We start from the raw sequence: 19,584 nt of genomic DNA, 5'->3' as shown, positions 1-19,584 counted from the left end.
CCAGGGTCACAGGAGTCTCATTCCACATGGAGCAGTATGAGATGCAGACAGGTTTTCTTCCAGACTTGAAGAGCATGTGACTGAGTTGTCAGTGCCATTCACAAAGCTCAGTTCTTCTGGGTCCTGAATGCAAGGAGTTTACGTTCTGGTGCAATGAATGATGAGCATCCTCATACAGAGTGATGAACAAAGGCGTGTCTGGAATGATTCAGGCTGCGAGATGCTTGCTTGGGGGTCTCTGAAAACAGAGCAGCCTGATGTCTTGTATAATATATGAGGTCACAGGTTAGCCAGTGACATCACCATTCTTGTCATGTTGCTTATCCTGTGTCCTAGACAGTATGACTTACTGTCTTTTTGTGTTGTGTAATGTCTCCTGCTAACAGGATGGCACAGCTGACCTGTTAAATTGAGCATTAGTGATAATAGCAATGAAAGCATCCCTTTTTTTGGAAGCATCTTGAAAGATAGTGACTTTTTGTGTGTAATAAAAAGAATATTGAAAGTGGTCCCAAGTTCATGGTCTTTATGATATAAGCACAGGATTTGTCTTCTTGGCCAAATATTTTTTGCTTTTGTGAGAGTAATTTTTTTTGCTTAGGTGCTGATCTCCACATACTTCAGTAATTTGCCAGTATTGGGGAGTAAAACTGAAGGGAAAATTTAGGGAAGATAATTGTGTTAAATGAAAGCTCCCACCTACTTCTCTTGTAGGAGGAAAGTCTTTGCTCTCTTTAACCTTTTTTTTTTTCATTTGCTTTACATCTTGTCTGATGCAAAGTGTGTGAAACCTTTCTGAAGTGTTTAACTAATTTTCTGAAGTTATAGCAGGGTCTGTTACCTCAAAGCTTTGTACCTCACCTGTGAGGCCTGTTTTTCTGATGCTAATGGAGTAGCTTCAGAGAATAGGCAAAACCTCAGTGTATGGATGGTTGGAGTTTACTGGGCTTTCCAGCAGTGAAGGAGGGAGCTGTGACTGCAAATCTTCAGAAGATTGGAGCAGAATGTGTCACCTTGACTTTAAGAAAATTACTGCAGTAACTGGGAATCAAAATTAGAGAAATGAGTCTGTGAAGAATCTCAGGTGCCTTTTTAAGAACTTCATTGCTCCCAAGTGTCTTTAATTCAGGTTTCCCCAGGAGAAAAGTGAGTTTTCAATGTTCAGCAAGATTCCTGTTCTTTTAAATGCAGGCCTATGTTTTTAAAGGGAGGATATGTGTGACAGAGGCTCTGGTGCTGAAAGACTGAAAATCTCAGTAAGTCTGCAGTAAGTCTGCTTAGGTATTTGGTTAGAAAATTCAACCCCAAATGAGCAGAAGCAAGTAAGGACTGCGAGTGGGTTGAGACATTGTTCTGCCAAGGAAGAATCCGTTGTCATAACAGCAGTGATGCACTGCCACGCTGACTCTTTCTTTGCTTTTGTTGCTTCTGTTGCACACTTCTGTTAAGTAGGAGAAACCTCAGCTAGTGCCTGTGTGCATTACACTGATGGTCTCTTTTGATGGCAGTGGCAGTCAGTCTGGCACTGTGTATTACTTAACAAAATGTCCTTAAAATTACCAATTATGTACAGTTTCACTACAGTTTCACTACAGTCTTTTGAACTTCTTGTAGTGAGTGAGAAGGACAGGAAGGTGCAAATGTATGTGTGATTAGTACTGGGAGAGCCACAATTAGAGCTAGCCATTTGCTGATTTCTTGGGGCTGTGAAAGAAAATTGAACATTTTTGTTACAGAGAAAATATGTCAGGTCGTCCTTGTATTGCAAAGACATCTCCTGCTGCTTGTTTTGTCTTACCAAGATTTGATAGCTGCTTGGCAGAAGTCTTGGTATTGCTTGGCACTAGCAATTCTCTGCTCATCAACTTGAAAAAAATGACTGCTGAAACTCAGAAATGCACAGTTTTGAGTTGCACTGTTTCCATCATTATCAAGTCAATACAGTTTGAGTTTTCTTGCATCTTTCTTTCCAGAGATTTGGGGAAAGACTAGAAAATCTTTCATAAAGTGTAGTGTCTTTCTTTTAATTCTCATTAATCAAATACAGTCTTCAGTAGTAAAAACATAATGTGAGACCCACTGTGCTAAATTAACACCCTGCAATTTTCAAACATTAGTTGCCACTAAATTGGTAGAGTGACTGGAACCAAATATACCTGCTTTGCAATTATATCTGCTGGGTTGGTATGTATGGACAGAGCCAACCAGGCCAACAAGAATCAAAATTAAAATTAACCCTTATGGCAGCATGCTGAAACTGCTGTTCATTACTGTGTTGAGCAAAGTGCTGAAGAACCTCTGTTCTGGCCAGCCTCAGGTGCCACTGCAGCAGCAATAATGCTTACTTTCCAAGAAGCTTGAAGAAAAGATTGGCAAATTTATGAGCTTAGCACACCCTAAGTTCCAGTTTGGATTTTTTTGTGGAAACAAATGTATCCTGCCTTGGAACCGAGTAGTATGTACTTTGAGAATCAAAAATTTATTACTGAGTATGTAGAATCCATATCTTTTGTCTATGCATTTTGAGTTCTCTGGATTAAGATTGTTGTTTTGTTGAAAATTTTCATGAGGTTCCTGAGATCTTGTGTGTTTCTTCTGACACCAGTCTGTGCAGCTCTGTAGGTGATTCCCCAGCTCATGGGTTTGCTGTGCAGCCCTCACAGTGTTTGCCAGTTTGGCATGATCTGTCTGGACATGTCTTCACCCCTTCTACAGAATGTACACTTTGTGGCATACAAAAATATGATGGGTGCCAGGAGGAATGTGGACCTTTCAGTTTGTTTAGCCAGGAAAATGATGTGTGGAGTTAGAGCATTGGGTTTAAGAGATCTCCTGAGTTTTGATTTGGCTCAGGGGAGAATACCTGATGCAAAAATTTTTGGATGAAGCCTCAAAAGGCAAGAATGGTTTTGTAGTTAACCAGAAATGTATTCATTTTTGTTAGCTGAGTTGTCCCCTGGATTGACTCATCTGAATGAAACACATCCAGGTTTGGAAACTGCAAGAGGGCTCAAGTGAGACACTAAATATTTGGATTAGGGGCTGAAATATATGATCTTTCTTAACTAGAGCCTACTGGCAAGCTTTTTTTCTGAGACTTTTTGTCTCATGGGTACTTTGAGTAGGGTAGATAGGATATTTTTTTTCTTCTGAGACCAGGATAGGTATCTAAAAAGCAGGTACCACTTTTTTTTCTTTTGAGAAACTTTGCAGAGGATTTTGGGAAATACAGGAAACAGGACTGTCAGGAAGCAAAAAGTGGGGAAAAGAAGAAAGTTATTATACTACACATACCGAATCTTGGTCTTTTTGTTTTGTGGCCCTTTACAGAGTCACTTGTCTACAATTGGATCCACTGCCCCCGGGAAATTTCATTTTTCTCATGCTCTCATGAAAAACTTTTCTGCTTTTTGCTAAATCTTCCTCTGTCTACCTTCATTTCAGTATTCTTCACTCTTTGCTGTGCTGTTAAATACAGCAACTGTTGAAAAAGCCAAACTCCAAGATTATCTATGTTGCATTCAACCCCCTGATTTTACTGCTAGCTCAAAAGCAGTTTGGGGTACGTGGTATGTGGAATGGTATCTTGCTGTGATAGTATTTGCTGGAAAGAATCGGTCACCAGTGCCTTGCAGGAAGATTGCACAGTACTCCCCATGTTAATGTCCTGTTGTGTGGAGGCGCTCTCTACATTCCTCTACAGGGTAACATCATTGCTCTTGGCTATGGCTTCTGGTACAAAAAGTGAAAGATATAAGGTGATATAAACTCCAGTGAAAAGAGTGAGACCCTCACTTCAATATAATCCCTGCCATATATCTGCCTAACAGCACATTTCCTATTGACAAAATGCAAATGACATTTTTTTTTCTGGTTTTGATTTGCTTACAGAAAGCATCAGCAGTCTAATCCATGCAGCAAACACCAAGTAACTTTTATCTTCTGGATAAATTTTTATTATTGCTGTGTAAAGCACATCAAAGAGCTTAGTTGGAATGGGAGAAAATCATACTTTAAGTGGTTGTAAAAGCTGTTATTTCTCACTTGAAATGATTATTTTCCAGGTCTCTGGTAGTGATGATGGAAAATTTCCAATCTCAGATAACCATTACTTGTCTGTCATTCCTGAGCCCCATCTTCTGCCCTTAACTCTCTCTGAGGCTTACCTAGTGGAGGACATGTAACCAGAGGTAGAGGAAAAGGGCAAATACACAGTCTTCTATAAAAAGAAACCTCTCAACTCTAAAGTAATGGCAAAATCTCTTCAAGTGGACCTGGAGCATGACATTTGAAGAGGCTTGTCTCCTGTGGTCAAATTAGACTAGTATGTTAGCAGGGGTCTCCAAAATACTGTGAGAGCGGTGAGAGTTCCTGGACAGTCTGAAGGGTGTTGCTGTGGCCGCCCCATGGCTTGTCATGGTTTCATATATATATATAGGGTAGTTTAAAATCAGCTGATTATAACCCAGCTTGAAATCAAGGCTCTGTTTTGGCTTGTTTTGTTAAAATTGTTTTTTCCTAACAGGGTCCAGGTCTGCATTCTGCAGCTGGTGTGCAATGAGTTGCCTTTCTCTTTAAAGATTCAGGGATGTTCTAAGTTCACTTTGCATCAATTTTTGTCACCCCGTATACATGGTCTTCATGTAATGCCCTCTTTTCAGTCTCACTCTTACCTCTTTGTTGGATTTGCATGTATATGAAGAGGTTATCATCTATTTCCAGTTGATGCTTCTGTTTAGGAATACTATCCCATCTTCACTGTCACTACTACCTATTACAGTCTTTCCCTTTTCTTGAACTCTTGCCTTTCCTTGACTCTGATTGTCTTCTGGTAGTTCTTCTAATTTTAACTGTTGATTCAGTGTATTTAGAAATATATTCTTGTCCCTCTTCCAGATTTTTTTAGGAGCCTCAAGAGAGAGGTTTCTGGTCTCCTTGTTTTCTTTTCATAGGGTAAAACTTCAAAGCAGGAGCTGAGTTGCCTTCCTAGGGTAGGGAAGTATGCAAATCTGTGTCTTGTCTAGATTAAAATCATGATTATCTGTCATCAGTCTCCTCACACTTGGAAATTAGCTCAGTGTTGTTGAGTGAAGGGTTATGAGTTTTTTCTTCATTGTTAAGATCAATGTTTATGTTTTGTTTTGTTACTCTGTCCTGCATCCTGGCCTTTCTTGGTCTTGGTTCCTCTGTGGAGCCTCACACACATCTGTCTCTTCCAGGCTCTTTTTGAGATGTGACCTTTTTATGCATTGTCAGAGCCCAGGTTCTCCCCTCATGACCAGTAGCACAGCTTATCTTCCCCTCCTGATGTGCTGTCACATCCTAAATGCAAACTCTGCAGAGGGGAAGGTCCCTCTGCCATTCTCTATCATCAGGAAGATAATCATTACCACAACTTCATCTTGGTTTGCCTTCTCCGCCATTATTCTACAGTGAGTTTGCTTTCAGAGCCCTGCACTTTGTGACTGTAGCACACCTTTGAAATTGTCAGTGACCAGTGCTGAGGGATACAATTGGAGCAGGTGCTGGGTGTGCAGCTGCAGTGAGAGCTGCAGGTTGTGCCCTGTGTGGGAGAAATGTTGGGAGCCCCAGATAAGGAAGGGGTTGTGACCTGGTGCTGACCCTTTGCACAGCAGAGGGCACAGGGACCTGTAGCACTGGCCAGATGACCAGACCCTGGGACACAGCAGGAGCCAAGGACTCAGTAGGAAGACCCCAGACTACTGGCAGCACAGACTGAGGTATGAAAGCACGGGAATTCCTTTGTTCAGGCTCCCTCTCCAGAGGCACCAGCTCGAGCTGGTTTTGTGTTATGCACCATTACTTAAAGGATCCAGAGATTTGAGACTGCACTATGGGAAACCAGGGTTAATGCAGTAAGGAGACCTTGTCTGATGGTGTGAGTGTGGGGTGTGCAGAGAGTCAAGTGCACCCACTGGATCACTGAGCCACCCACTGTGTAGGGGTTACAGTCCCAGCAGTGGCAGTGTCTGGTAGTAGGAGTGTGACTGCCAGAGTGATTCCTGGGTAGTCGGACAGGAAAGTTCCTGTGACACCAGTAAGATGTCAGTGTGGGAAACCAGCCTTTACCATTTACACATTTGCTGGGACACAGAGTGACATGTTTGGTTCTGACAGGCAGCTTTCCTTACTGGAGAAGACTGATATACAGCTACCAAGAAGAAATTAGTGCTCTTGAAAACTTTGCTGCTTAAAGAAGCAGTCATGGCATGGTTGTTAAAGACAAGCAACTTTGTAAAACTAAGTGGTGTCTAGTGCAGTTGAAAATGGCAGAGGTATTTGCTTTAGGTTACCTGACTTAGCCTGAGAGAAGGCTACAGTCCTTGTTGTGGTCTTAATTTGGAGGGGGCATGCATGTTCCTTTCTCTTTTGTGATGGTGTAAGCTCTTGAAACTTCGTGGTGGGTTGATTCAGGCAGCACTGAGAACTACAGGCACTAAGTTAACTTACTTTTAAAGCTTCCTCCACCTGTGGTGGAGGAAGAAGAGGACAGGAATTTATGACCAGGGTTAAAGAAAAATGGCTCTATCTGCTCTGATTTAAATCAGCTTGAACTGTTGAGGATATGCACCTTTAGCTAATCAGCTTTGTACAGAAAGCAGCATAGAAAAGTTTGACATGGTGTTTCTGCCCCTGACCAGCAATACCATTCCATACTGTCATCATTACATGGACTTGGACTCTATGGTCTCTCTGTAGGTGCAAAGGTTGTCATTTTGTATGGTTGGATTTTTTTTTTTCCTTTCTGGCTGAAACATTCTTTTGCCTACTAGTCAGCGATATCAGTTTGTTTGTTTGTTTTTCCTGTAATATGTAGCTCTTGCTTAAACTGCATTCACTTGCAAACGTCGATTCTATGTCTGATCCATGTGGTGAGACATAAGACTACAGAAATATTAAATATTGTTAAAAGTGCTGAGTGACTACTCACTGAAGAAGAGGCACGATGATACTTTGTTAGCATCCTGTTGAAGCACTCTCTCTCCTTCTGTGTTTTTGTACTGCTGCATATTTGGGCATTGATGTTTTCATGTGCTGGGATGTAAAAGAGAGGGGAGTGTGTCCAGTATCAGCTACCAATTCCAAAGGACTTCAGTGGGTTTTATGCCTGTAAGTTAGAGCATACTTTAACCACTGCCATAGTAAAATGCTCCTAGAGCAACTGACATTGTGGAGATTTTTTTTTCCCAGAGAATTAACACTTTTACAGCCTCACAGTTAACTTCTGCCAGTCCTTGTGATTACTTCTCATTGGAGCAGTGCTTTAAGTGATTGTCATGTGACACAACAGAACAGCTTGAAGTACCACTTGCCTGTGGGGAAATAACCTAATAGTGAATTCAGTTGTTTTCTCCAGACAGAACACCTGTGGGATTTTTCTTATATCATGTGTAAGGCCTAGATGAATTTGCCCAGCTAGTAAGGGTAAACATTCCAGAATTTGCACAGCTAACTATCTTCTCTGAAGGTCCTGAAATGCAGGTAATTCAATACATGTTTTTAAGCAAGAAAATATGGTTAACAGCAGCCTTTTATGATCTCTTGCATCTGTACACCGCAAAAAAAGTCCTTGCAGAAACAAGTCTCAAAGGGCAATTATAAGCTTTTGATCTTTGAAAGCTAATGTTCTGATTCTGATTGGGAAACATAAACTTAGTTGTGGTAGGCAGGTTTTTTATTGGCATAGAATTTCATGTGAGAAAATTTAAACCTAGCCCCTCCCAATTATTAGAAAAGCAATAGAATACCCAGAGTGTTAAATGGAAGGGTTTATTTCATCACTTCTGTTGCTCTTCTGTTACTCCTTTAAATTTGATGCTGAATGAATCAGACTCAGTCTTGCTGCTATCACATTTCAGGCATGATCTCAGTATTTTCTGGGCAGAATGCAGAGCTTTGCCTGATTTATGGGAAATTGGAATAGTGTGATGGATCACATGAGCTTACTATCTTCTTGTTTACCCCTGCTCCCCATTTAATTTCTCGTAGGTACATCTGTTTGATACAAAAACTGATGCTGAGTAATTACAGTATTGTTAAATGAAAGACAGGAATAATGAAACCTAAATTCTGTCCTAACATCTGTTGTAGGTTTTTTGCATAACTGTATAATTTCTTTAGTCTTTTGTTTTTGTGAAGAAAAAATAATGTTTTCCTCAGGGTGGTGTTAGAGCAACATGCCATAGAATCATAGAACATGCTGAGTTGGAAGGGACACATCAGGAACATCAAGTTCAACTCCTGGCCCAGCACAGAGCACCCCAAGAATCCCACCCTGTGCCTGAGAGCATTGTCCAAACACTTACTGGGCTCTGTCAGGTTTGGTGCTGTGACCACTTCCCTGGGGAGCCTGTTGCAGTGCTCAGCCACCTCTGGGTGAAAAATCTTTTTCTAATATCCAACCTAAACCTGCTCTAACACAGCTTCAGGTCATTCTCTTGGGTCCTGGCACTGTGCACCAGAGAGAAGAGACCTGTACCTGCCTCTTCTTCCCTTCATGAGAAAACTGCAGACTGCAATGAGGTCTCCCCTCAGTCTCCTCCATGCTGAACAGACCAAGTGACCTGAGCTGCTCCTCACACAGCTTCCCCTCAAGGCCTTCACCATCCTCATGGCCTTCACCATCCTCATGGCCCTCCTTTGGACACTCTCTGATAGCTTCATGTCATTTTTATGTTGTGGCACCCAAAACACAACATAAGTGTGTTTTGCCTGGTGAGGCTGCCCCAGTGCAGAGCAGAGGGGACAATCCCCTCCCTTGCCCGGCTGTGCCTGATGTCCCCAGGACAGTGTTGGCCCTCCTGGCTGCCAGGGCACTGCAGACTCAGATCCAAGTTCCCACAGACCAGGACCCTTTCTGTGGCACTGCTCTACAGACTCTCATTTCCTAACCTGTACACACGACCAGGGTTACCCTGTCCCAGGTGCAGAATCCGGCACTTGCCCTTGTTAGACTTCACATAATTGGTGTCCTTCAAAGGTATTAAAAATAAAATGTTTTTATCTTTGCCACTTCTTTAAGGGAGCAGTGTGGGTAGCTCTAGCTTGGATAAGAGCAGCTTAAAATCTCCATTTGACCTTCTTGCTGGAGAATGCTTGTCTTTCGAGGTACACCCAGTTCAGTAATCTAAAGTATTCCTTCCTCCTTACTTATTTCTGCTTCCTTTTTCTATTTAAATGTGTACTAGTTTGGAGCTGTGTTCACTCTGCACTGTTAATGGCCCACAGCCTGTTTCCCTTCCACCACGCTGAGTGTGCCGAGAGCCCGCAGACCTGGGGGATGTATTTTTGGTGTGTACTCAAGCAGCTGCACTGCTGCTGAGACAAGCGAATGGGGAAGCTTTAGTGAAATGCCCAGTCCCCCAAATATAGAATCCAGCCATGAAGGGTGCAGGATTAAAGTAAGCCTGTTCACCTCAGCTCACTTCCTGTGTGTGTTGTTGCAAGGAAAAAGCAAATGTTTGTTTAATAGGGAATGGTTTAGAAGATTATATTTAATTAAGGTGCTTCCATGGCTAAGTGCTGAAATGCAGCCACCTACTACAGGGAATGTGTCAGTTGCTTCAACTAATGCTGTAAGATATTTAAAAGAAGATACTCTGTTCTATGCATATTGTGTTATTTGTAGTGGGGACCATGATGGGTTAATTGATCTCCAGTTCATCAAAGTCAGATTTTGCAGTGAGGAATGAATGGTGAATGATGGGCATTGGATAGTAGTCAGTGTTCCTCGCCACAGTAGTTTTTCTGTCTAAATTAAAAGAAACTATCCATTTTAGTGCTCTGAGAGGGATGGTTTTCCCATTGTCTTTGACTTGCCTCAGTAATATTTAGTGTTTAATTTGAAGTTACCACAGGAGTTTCTGATCTTTTGGCTAGGACTGATCCATTTTAAATCTTGAAAATACCAGATACCAAATACCACATCTCATGGAAAATGAAGGAGGTGAAGTTGAATCTGATCAATGAGGAGTTCCTTGAGTAATCTGTAATTACCTGTTGCTTCAATGAAGAAACATTTTTGAGCACTTGTATTGCAGTGAGACTGTCAATCTGCCTTTACAAATAACCCTCATAACTTCTAACATAGTATAAGCCCTGTAATCATCAGGCAGTTTAAATGAGGATAGGGGAGTATAGGGATTAAAACTATTCAAGGGGATTTAAGTTATCAGATAATTAGTGGCAGGTGTCCTTTACTTGTGGCAGATGGCTTAGGTGTTGTCTGAGGTTTCACTGCAGAGCAAGAGCACTTGTCTTACTCTTTGCGTCCCAATGCCAGCCTGAATGTGCACAGGCATGCTTTTCTTCTGTTCTGGCAAGGATCTTTGTAGCAGTGCATAGGAAAGCAGATTAAACTGAGACTGGCATTTTTGCTGGTTTACATGATACACTTATGAACATTCAGCTGCAAACAACTTTTTAGGTAATCCCAAAGGTGTTTATTTGAGAGATGGAAAATAAACTTCATACTCATGATGTATTTTCCTTTTTGGTGCTGTTAATGAGCAATCTTTTTATACGCTATGTGCTTGAATTCAGTATGGGTGCCTTCCTCTTCAAAACTAGTGCCTTGTTTTCATTTTAACAAGGGGTGAAGTGTAATAAAGAGATTGAGCATGTTTGTCCCACAGTCTCTCTGGGTGACTGTGTTAATCCTGACTTTTTCTCATAAGCACAAATTGTCTCTGCCTTCTGTTTCAGTGCAGTGAGCATTAATCCAAGTCTGTCTTAATGCCACTGGTGTTACCTTGCTGACAACATACTTCTATTGCCAGTGAAGCTTGTGCATGCACATGTTAAACTGAAATTTACAGGCAAAGCACTTTCTTCATGCTCAGGTTTTGAATTCCTCCTTTTGAGTGCATCACCTGCAGTAGTAGATCTCTGTAAAGCAGACATGGAGTGAGTCACATGCTTCATGATTTTAAGCAGAAATTAAAAATGAGTATGGAATATAATGTGTGCATGGTGTGTCAGGAAAGTATCATCAGTAACCCTCAGCCTCACAGCTACATACCATCCTGATCAAAATAATTCTCTTCACATACGTAAAGCTTTAAGCAGCAATCCATTGAAAATATCTTGTGAAGATCCCACAAAAGACATGCTAAAGCTTTGGTGGTGAAGAGTTCATGCTTCATCCTTGGTGAGAGATCCCTTTTGCCATGAGGTTGTCATTACTGGCATTGTTCATGAGGGCAATGAACACATAAGTGTCCTGTATTTCTTCCTCAAAACCTCCTTGGCCAAGCTGATTGCCTGCTCTTACTGATACAGAGCTGTGTGATCAGTTGTAAATTGTTCTGTAATGTGCACAATTCTCTGGAGTGCTTTCAGGTAAAGGTGGTTTTGTGAAGGATATCCTTGACTTGCTTTCTTAATACAGTGTGAAGTGCTTGCTCAGTAGGACTTGTCCTTTCATTTGGTTTTCCCTGATTCTTTTTTGGGGAATATTAAATATTTAGATACCAACATTTTTGCAAGTGGCTGCTAAAACAGATTGATTTTCCTTACTCAGTCCCCTTCAGAGTGAAACACGAGTCCGTTTTTTTATATTCAGCCCAGATGGTATGCTGCTTAAAGTGAGCAATGTGATACAGTGAAAATGGACTACTTTCCCCTTCTTTCCTTCCTCCTTTACTTAACTGAACACATCCGTGTAGCTCCTATTTGGGTTGAATTAAAAATTAATCAAAGAGGCTGCAGGGTAAATATGTCAACTTCAGAATGCCAGCTCTGCCACATTGAAGGAGTTTCTGCCTCTGCCAACAAGCAGTGCAGCAAGTTGGCTACACAAAACCTGACATCTTTATGGACCTTGTTAGAAAAATGGACATGATGATGTAGTTTGGTCCTTTCTATGTGTGTTCTGAGTGTGTCTGTGACACTGCTTCTCCTTGTGCATGTGCAGTCCTGCATTGGGCCGTCTGCTGAGTGGGCAGGAGCATCACATTCCTGAGGGCTGGGAGCTGAGGACCGCACTGAGGATTTCTTTGAGGTTTTTTTTTTTTAAAGGGGAGACTTGCAAAGTGTGAGGGAAGCAGAAGGAATAATACCATTTAAAACAGTTCCACATGTGCCATTGTTTTGATAGTTTTTTATCCACCAATGGATTTTTTGGGCATGGAGTAATGCATACAAGCTTCTAGATGCATTGGCTGTGACTCTCAAATTGCTCTCTGTAACATGCTGATGAAGGTCATGTTTTAAGAGAAGTATTGGTTGGCTTTGAAACTGGATCGAGTCAGAGTTCCCATGTTCCCATTCCGCAGCAAAGCTTGAGTAAGGCTGTCTGCAACTATCTTCATCTGCCGCTACCTTTTGTTTGTTCAGTGAAAGAGTTAGTAATACATCCTTGCTTTAAAAGAATATTGATGATGAGGTTGTTATATGACAAAGGAAATCCTGTAAACAACTTACTCAGTACAAAATTTGGTATCTGTTCCTGGAATGTTGCTTCAGTCTAATAGGGTAGAAGTATGTCATTTATTTAAAGGAGTTGGTTAAAGAAACAAGGACTTGGTAATGCTTTTTTAGGGAAGTTGGTTTTTGTTTGTGCTTTTTGCTTTTTGAAACTCTAAAAATCTCTAAAATTAGTTAGCTTGGTTGAATTTTTTTTCATTAAAAGAGTGTGGAGATCATGGCTGAAACTTTTCAGCAGGATAACAGCAGTAGATCTGACAGGAGCTGATGTTTGGTTATTCTGCACAGAAGGTGTTACAGTGCTTGAGATGCATCCAGTTATGTTTTCTGTTGGGAACACCAGGAAGCTTCATGGAGCAAAGGCAGTTCTGTAGCTGGGACAGGTGGCTGTGAGACCTGCTGTTGGTTCTTAGCTAGCAACTTGCCCAAGTCACAAAGAAATCTCACTTAAATATTGACAGAAGGACTTCTTATTTTAAATAGGTGCTGCTTCCATGTGGAAAGGGAGCAGGTTGGATGAGAGATATATGAGGTTAGATAAGAAGGTAGCGAAGAACAATGGAGAGAGGTGACATGAGGTTGGCACCTTTTTGATGTTGCCTAAATATACTGCCTTAGTTGCTTAGGTTCTGAGAGAGCAAAAGTCTTGGTAATTTCTAGTTCTGTTGTCAAGCTTGAATAAACTCTGTTTTATATCAGAGATTTATTCTTAGCCAGAACATTTCTGTTTTGTAACATCCAAGAACTTGTAAATTCTAATGAAAGTTATGAAAATTACCAGGAAAGTCTCCCAGTAGTACCATACTGACCTGAAACTGCTTTTAAGGGGGACTGTGGAGAAGGGAGTTAGATTCTACTGTTGAAGCTCTTACTTGCTTTATAACTAGCTTGAGTACGTTGACTGAACTTCTGCATTGCAAAGAATGCCGTGGTATCTCTTTCCTATCTTGATCTGACAATGGCATCCTGTAATTTTGTATTACTGTGGTAGATTTTCTCCAGTTGCAGGCAGAGGTTGTGTTCATGCACTGGGAGTGGTTTGCTAATAAAAGGTTGTGTAAATGCTGAGAGCTTCACCCTACAGCTCTTTGAGTGTGGTGATTTTCATTCAGTAATTACTAAGCAGGTACATGTTAGTGATACAAAGACTGAGCTCAGTGTGTTTGATTACTGTTGCAAGGGGCAAAAACCACCAAAAACAACATCATAGTCCTTGCTGGTTGAACACTGAAGTGCAGAACTCAGTTAACAGGGATGCTGTAAAGCTGCATTAGCTGGGGGTGCTGATTGACAGCATGGTATCTGTTCAGTGTTTCATGGCAGGTGTAGCCAAGGACAAACTGTTGCCATTGCTGATTTAAAGTCAGGGGCTTGGGCATGAGGCAAAGTTGGGTGCATTTCCCCAGGAGCTGCTGGGAGCAGTGAAGGCCCTGCCTGACTGAGCTGGAGATGAGTCTGTTCCAGTGTACTGCAGGCTGCAACAGTGTAGATAGCAAACCTGCTGTTTCTCCATGGGAAGAGCAGTGATCCAGGGAATGAAACTGAGGTTTGAATGACACTGCTAAAAGATTGCCAGCTGCATGTCTGGACATGCTTTTTGGTGGCTGTCACTCTCTTTCTTTAAGGTGCTACATACAGCATGAGAGTTACAGGTGGCTCTGGAGACCTTATTTCCACCTTTTTTTTCTGAACTACATTGTCTTTTAACAGCTCACGGCAAACTTCCATTAAGGCATCTGCTATGTGCTGGCAGATTCTTGAAACATCCCCAGGAAAGTCAGCTATTTGCAAGAAGTAACATTTGAAAGGAAATACACTGTTTGAGCCAGACATAGGCTTAAAGAGACTGCCTCCCTGAAGCGTTCCTCTGGTATCATTTGAAATAGTGATGTGAAACTTAGCAGTTTTGCCTATGTCATGGATGGAGCATTGTGATATGTTGTGGGGGAGGAAGGGAACAATCTACATTTGGCTGATTTAGAAGTTTCTGAAAAGCCTCATGCACTAATCATGCTATAAAACTTATTATTTTGGTAGATGTGTTCTCCAAAGGTGCCTGTACAAAGCAGATTCCTCCCTGGGGCTTCAGGAATGAGCTAGGCAAAAGGTCTTGCCTGAATCTTCTTATGCTGGCAGTTGTGATCTGCTCTGTGCCCTGTGCAGTACTGAAGAATGGGGCACTCACCATGTTATGTTCATAATAGTTTTCCTTGCCCTTGGTGTTCAGGCCTTCCTGGGAGAGGAAGGAGTTGGACTCTTAAGAGCAACAGGAAGCAAGATAATGTAGGGATAGGCAGTGGAGGGAACCAACTACAGCTCTGCCATTCCTCCAGAGTTCCAAAAATAATGTGGCTATCCTCAAAATAGAAAAATGACAGGTAAGTGGTTAAGCTTAGTTTGTTCTTCCTGGTTCAGAACCATGAAGGTATGCAGGTTGGCAAGGAGGACATGTTTTTGTGACATCCTTACCTGGGAACGTTTGTATTTCTAGGGTTTTTACCTACTCCAAGTGTATGTTGCCTGGCACTAGTCTGAAATATGACAGGAAGACAAGGGGAAGGATATTATTTTTTCTCTTTCTGGTTTGTCTTTCAGCTTCCCCAAGCTCTGTGACAGGTCATGCCATTTTCATGCTTATTTAAGCCACTGAGTGTCATTATCCTTCCTTCACTGAAGTTCATTCATGTTTCTGTGATATCTGCATTCAAAAAAAAAATTGCACAAAGTGAGGAAAATGGTAGATTCAAATGGCTGACTCTCGACAGCAGATCTCTAGGTTTCTTTCTCTCACTGTTCTCTTGATCTCCAGTATCCTACTACTGTGCTCCCTCCACCTAGCAGACTCAGTGTGCCAGCTGCCTTACTAGCCTGTGAACAAGTGTGTGCCAGGGGACTGTACTGACAGCAAGAAGCTCAATTCTAACTTTGATCAGAAGCACTATATTTAAAACTCAATAGAAAATCTAATACGAATTAGTCAGTGTGTTACCTTGTGCGTAGCCCTTGGCTAGTAACAGCAACAACAAAATATTCTGCAAGCTAAGTACTAATCTGACAAAAGCATGGGAGGATAGAGCTGAGTTCATGTAAGCCTCATTTTTTTAAATTCTGTTTAGACTGACCCTGTGAAGAAGAGAGAATATTTTTAAACAAACATTGCTTTGACCAGCATAGAGGCTGCACATGTGTTCCTAGAAAGAAAATAGCAAGGGGAAATCTGCAAAATAGTGTGTGAGAATGGAGAACAGATAAAATGAGAATTTAAGAAAAAGAAAGTGCTACCAAGTAGCAGGCGCAGGATACTGATAGGATAATGACAAAATAACCAGGATTAGGGTCCATTTGTTTCATCTTCATTCAACCACTGATAAACAGCTTGCTCAGTGACAGCTTTTGCTGCCTTTGTTAAATCCTCAATGAACTTACCTCTCTCTCATTTGCCACAGACTGCCAACTGTTGCCTGGGAATAATGTCACGAATGAATGCAACATTCCTGGAAACTTCATGTGCAGTAATGGACGCTGTATCCCAGGGGCCTGGCAGTGTGATGGGCTGCCAGACTGCTTTGATGACAGTGATGAGAAGGAATGCCGTAAGTGACCATTGCTGTGACCTTATCATGCTTTTTATCACAGGGCTTGGCTAACCAGTGCTACTGCTGTGTTCTGTGTTAGAGAAGGAATAAAGCTGCTGCCACTTTCCTCATTTAGATCTTATTGGAAAAAAACATGCAGGCTTTAATCTTTCAGGTCTTTAATGTTCTTCAGTGTCCAGTTTTAATACAGCACTTGGGGAGGTACCTGAACTGATGGCTAAATTGAGATGGACTTGACTTACAATTCTTCCATGATGCTCTGTGATTTTTAGGGATCCTGCATGTACTGCTTCAGTGCACTGGTGTAGTGCTGTAAGTTGACCTTCACTACCATCAAAGCTAGTTCCTTCCATTTCAAAATTGAGTGTACCCTGTGATTTTTGTTCTCTCCAATCAAAATACAATTCTTAACTCTATGAACTTTAACAATAACTTTATAAAAAATAGGCTAAATTAATTTACTAATAGGTGTTTTAAAGTTTTAATCCTTCCTAAAGAACTTTTAGTTCTAGAGAGCTAAAAAGTCTGATCTGGTTCTTGTCTGTGATTTAATCTTTTTCTTAGCATTAAGTAAGATTTAGTTGATGTTACTCAGCCACAACGTGAAACTTTCTAGCCTACATGTGTTAACCAGACAGCAAAATTATGCTGTAGCATAATGCTGTGATTTGAAATCCATTTGAGAGTGAAAAAAATCAAATTTCATGTGATTTTAGAGCAACTGAGAAATTTCTGAGACATAACTGATTTTCATGTAGCAAATGTAGTTTCTCTATGTGTATACTTTACAGAGGTTTTCGTTACACTTAAACTGAATTTATAAGAAGCTTACCTTTCCCAGGACATTTCCAAGACATCATTAGCTTTGCTGATAGAGCAGAAGGAAAAAAAAATAACTTCTTTCAAATTACCTGACTAGAAATACTTGAGTTGTTAAATGCTCGTGCTTTTTTAAACTTAATTCCTCTACTTTAACCCCAGTAATCCATCCCTTTTAAATAATGGGACTTTAATACCTGTGCAGTGTAAATCTCCATACATAGTTTTGCTTTAAGCCAGTGAGTTTTGCTCACTTTCTAAAGAATTAAAACTATCTGTATGAAGTATCTAATGCTTTGCAGTCTTTGTAATGCATCAGACTTGTATTGTAACATTGAAGACAGGTTTATTTAATTTTTTTCACACTTAAATGTTAACATTAAAGGATAGGCCTGCTGCAAGTATTGATCAGTGTCATGCATATCTGTTTAAACCCTAGCAGAAGCTATATCAGTGGGAGCTTTGGCAAGAATAAAAATACCTAAAGTTCAACCTGTACCTTTCAGTGAGATGTTCCTGATAACAACAGCTGTGTGACTCAGGTTCCTCATTACTTGGCTCGTAAAGAGACTGCTGGCATGACTTTTGGTGTGCTGCTTTTACTTTTTAAAACAAGCTGAATGACAGTACTTCTTTGTATTTATAGGATGCACACCAGGAGTTTTTGTGTCTCTAAGAATGTTGTTGTTGTCGGCCTTGCATATTTTTTATTCATTTGATACAATTAGATGATGTTTATGAAGATTTTCTTAATGAAGGCTGGACTGGGTATTTACTCAGGAATCAGTAAAAAGAAAATGTGCTTTGTGACTCTCTGTTCAAAAATTTCCTTACCAAAATCAGTTGGGTCTGGTGAATTGCAGACAGTAATAAACATAGTAACTGACAATAAAATATAAATAGCTGTAAAAATGGCAGTTCATAAAAGCTGTTCTTGTCACCACAGACTGAAATAAACCTCAGTGATGTAGGCTATGCTGCAGCTATGAATTTTAAGTCGCTGCAGAACTGTCCTTCCTGGGTTTTTTTCAAATACTTCTATCTGGCTTGGTTGGCTGACAGTTTCCTGGATGAGCATCCTTTTGATCCTGCACAAATTGATGGAGATAATTAGACTGTTCTTTCCTCTTGCCATACATCTATCTATTGGATCACCCTCACAAATGTAAAACTAGCACACAAAAGAGACTTGCAGGGATGTGAATCGATGTGAATCTTATGCTGGCCTGCTGTTAACAGGTCAGATAAGCCAAAACAGAATGGAGCTAGTGCTCATTTGAATCTCCACATTTGTAGTGTTTCCGACCAGTCTTTTACATTATAAAGTAATCAGAAGTTGGATGGGCTTATACAGACCAAATCTGGTGTTAGATTTGTTCCTAGCTCAGATATAAGGCACTGAAAAGCAGCCTTATAGATATAATTTTTTTTCATCATTTTAGTCTACAGTTTACTTTCCTTCCATCGGAACAGGGCTCTACTTCCTAAAACTTACCTTGCAGCGAAATTTGAGTTGTTTTCTGCTGTGATTTTGCTTTGCAGTAGCTGAGCTGTTAATGGTGAGCACAAAGACATAGGAGTTGCGTTAGCAGCATGAGATGGCTGAGTTCCCCGTGTGTTACTACTCACAGCTGTACTTTAAGCTGCTTTGTCTGTGATTCCTCATCAAGTAACTATTTCACACTGAAAAGTGTTAACCTTGCTTAAACATGTCTGTGTGTGAATAGGAGCTTGGTTACAGAGTTCATTTGTTGTGAAGATGAGTATGCTGTGTTATGGCATGACCATGAGGGAGTAGTCATGCACACATGTGGTTATGTGGAAAGTCTTTCTCTTCTGATTTGTCTTACAGTTGAATGTGGATGTCCAACAATATTTTATCAATTCTGTTGCTGTAGCATCTCATCCTGTTTGTCCTCCTTTAAACAGGAAAACTTTGATCTCCAGTTCTGGTCCTGGATTTTTGTGGCCAGCAAGTGGAAAAGTGATGGTCTGGATGTGAGGAGGAAATAAGATGCAAAGCAGAATTACCTGCACATTGTCCATTCATGTCTTATCTCTTCCCTCCCTTCCTTTTGTCCCTTTTCTGTCTCCTCTTCTGCAGGACCATCTCTGTTAACCATGTTACTTTGCTTATGGCCTTTCCTTCATCTCCCACACTTGCCAGAACCCACATACCCATATACCATTTGTCATCTTCCATGCTTCCTCTCTACCCTTACCTGTCACCTTAACACGTCCCATGCCAGCTCTCTTTGTGCTGTTTAGTGCCCAGAACATTTCTCATACTGTTGCCTTTTGTGATGACTGAAAAATGTTACCTGGTTTTATCTGGGGAAGAGGGTTGAGGAAGAGCATGGAAGGGAGGGAATAAACTGAGACAGTGACTTCTCATTGTTGTTCATAAGAACTACTACTTGAAAAACAACCTTGCTTTGTTTTTTCCTCCAAGCAACTAATTGAGCTTGAAAAAGATTAATTTACCATATCAATGTGAATATTTTGTGAGTACTTCCAGTTCTCTGTAGTTTGAGTAAACTGCTATCATCAGTGTATCTCCCAGTGGAGAACTGGTTTTTAGTTCATCCCCATCTTCTGGTTCTCGTCGGTTGGATTGCTCCTCAGTCTGTCTAGTATCTATCACACACATTTCTTTGAAGTGTTGCTATTACTACTGCTTTTCACCTGTGTAGATGATTTATAAAGGAAGCTGAGGCTCTTC

The 19,584-nt window shown here is 40.9% G+C and overlaps 1 protein-coding gene across 1 annotated transcript in view; it reads left to right on the top strand.

Annotated features, from left to right (window-relative positions):
• LDLRAD3 (low density lipoprotein receptor class A domain containing 3) overlaps window positions 1-19,584 on the top strand; it is a 109,028-nt gene that overhangs the window by 18,422 nt on the left and 71,022 nt on the right. Inside the window, exon 2 of the mRNA XM_053946230.1 lies at window positions 15,894-16,040. Within this exon, the coding sequence (XP_053802205.1) occupies window positions 15,894-16,040 (147 nt within the window). The remainder of the gene's footprint in view (window positions 1-15,893; window positions 16,041-19,584) is intronic.

Source organism: Vidua chalybeata, chromosome 6 (genome assembly GCF_026979565.1).
Source record: "Vidua chalybeata isolate OUT-0048 chromosome 6, bVidCha1 merged haplotype, whole genome shotgun sequence".
Classification (NCBI taxonomy): Eukaryota; Metazoa; Chordata; class Aves; order Passeriformes; family Viduidae; genus Vidua; species Vidua chalybeata.
This window is presented reverse-complemented; position numbering and strand designations above follow the sequence as displayed.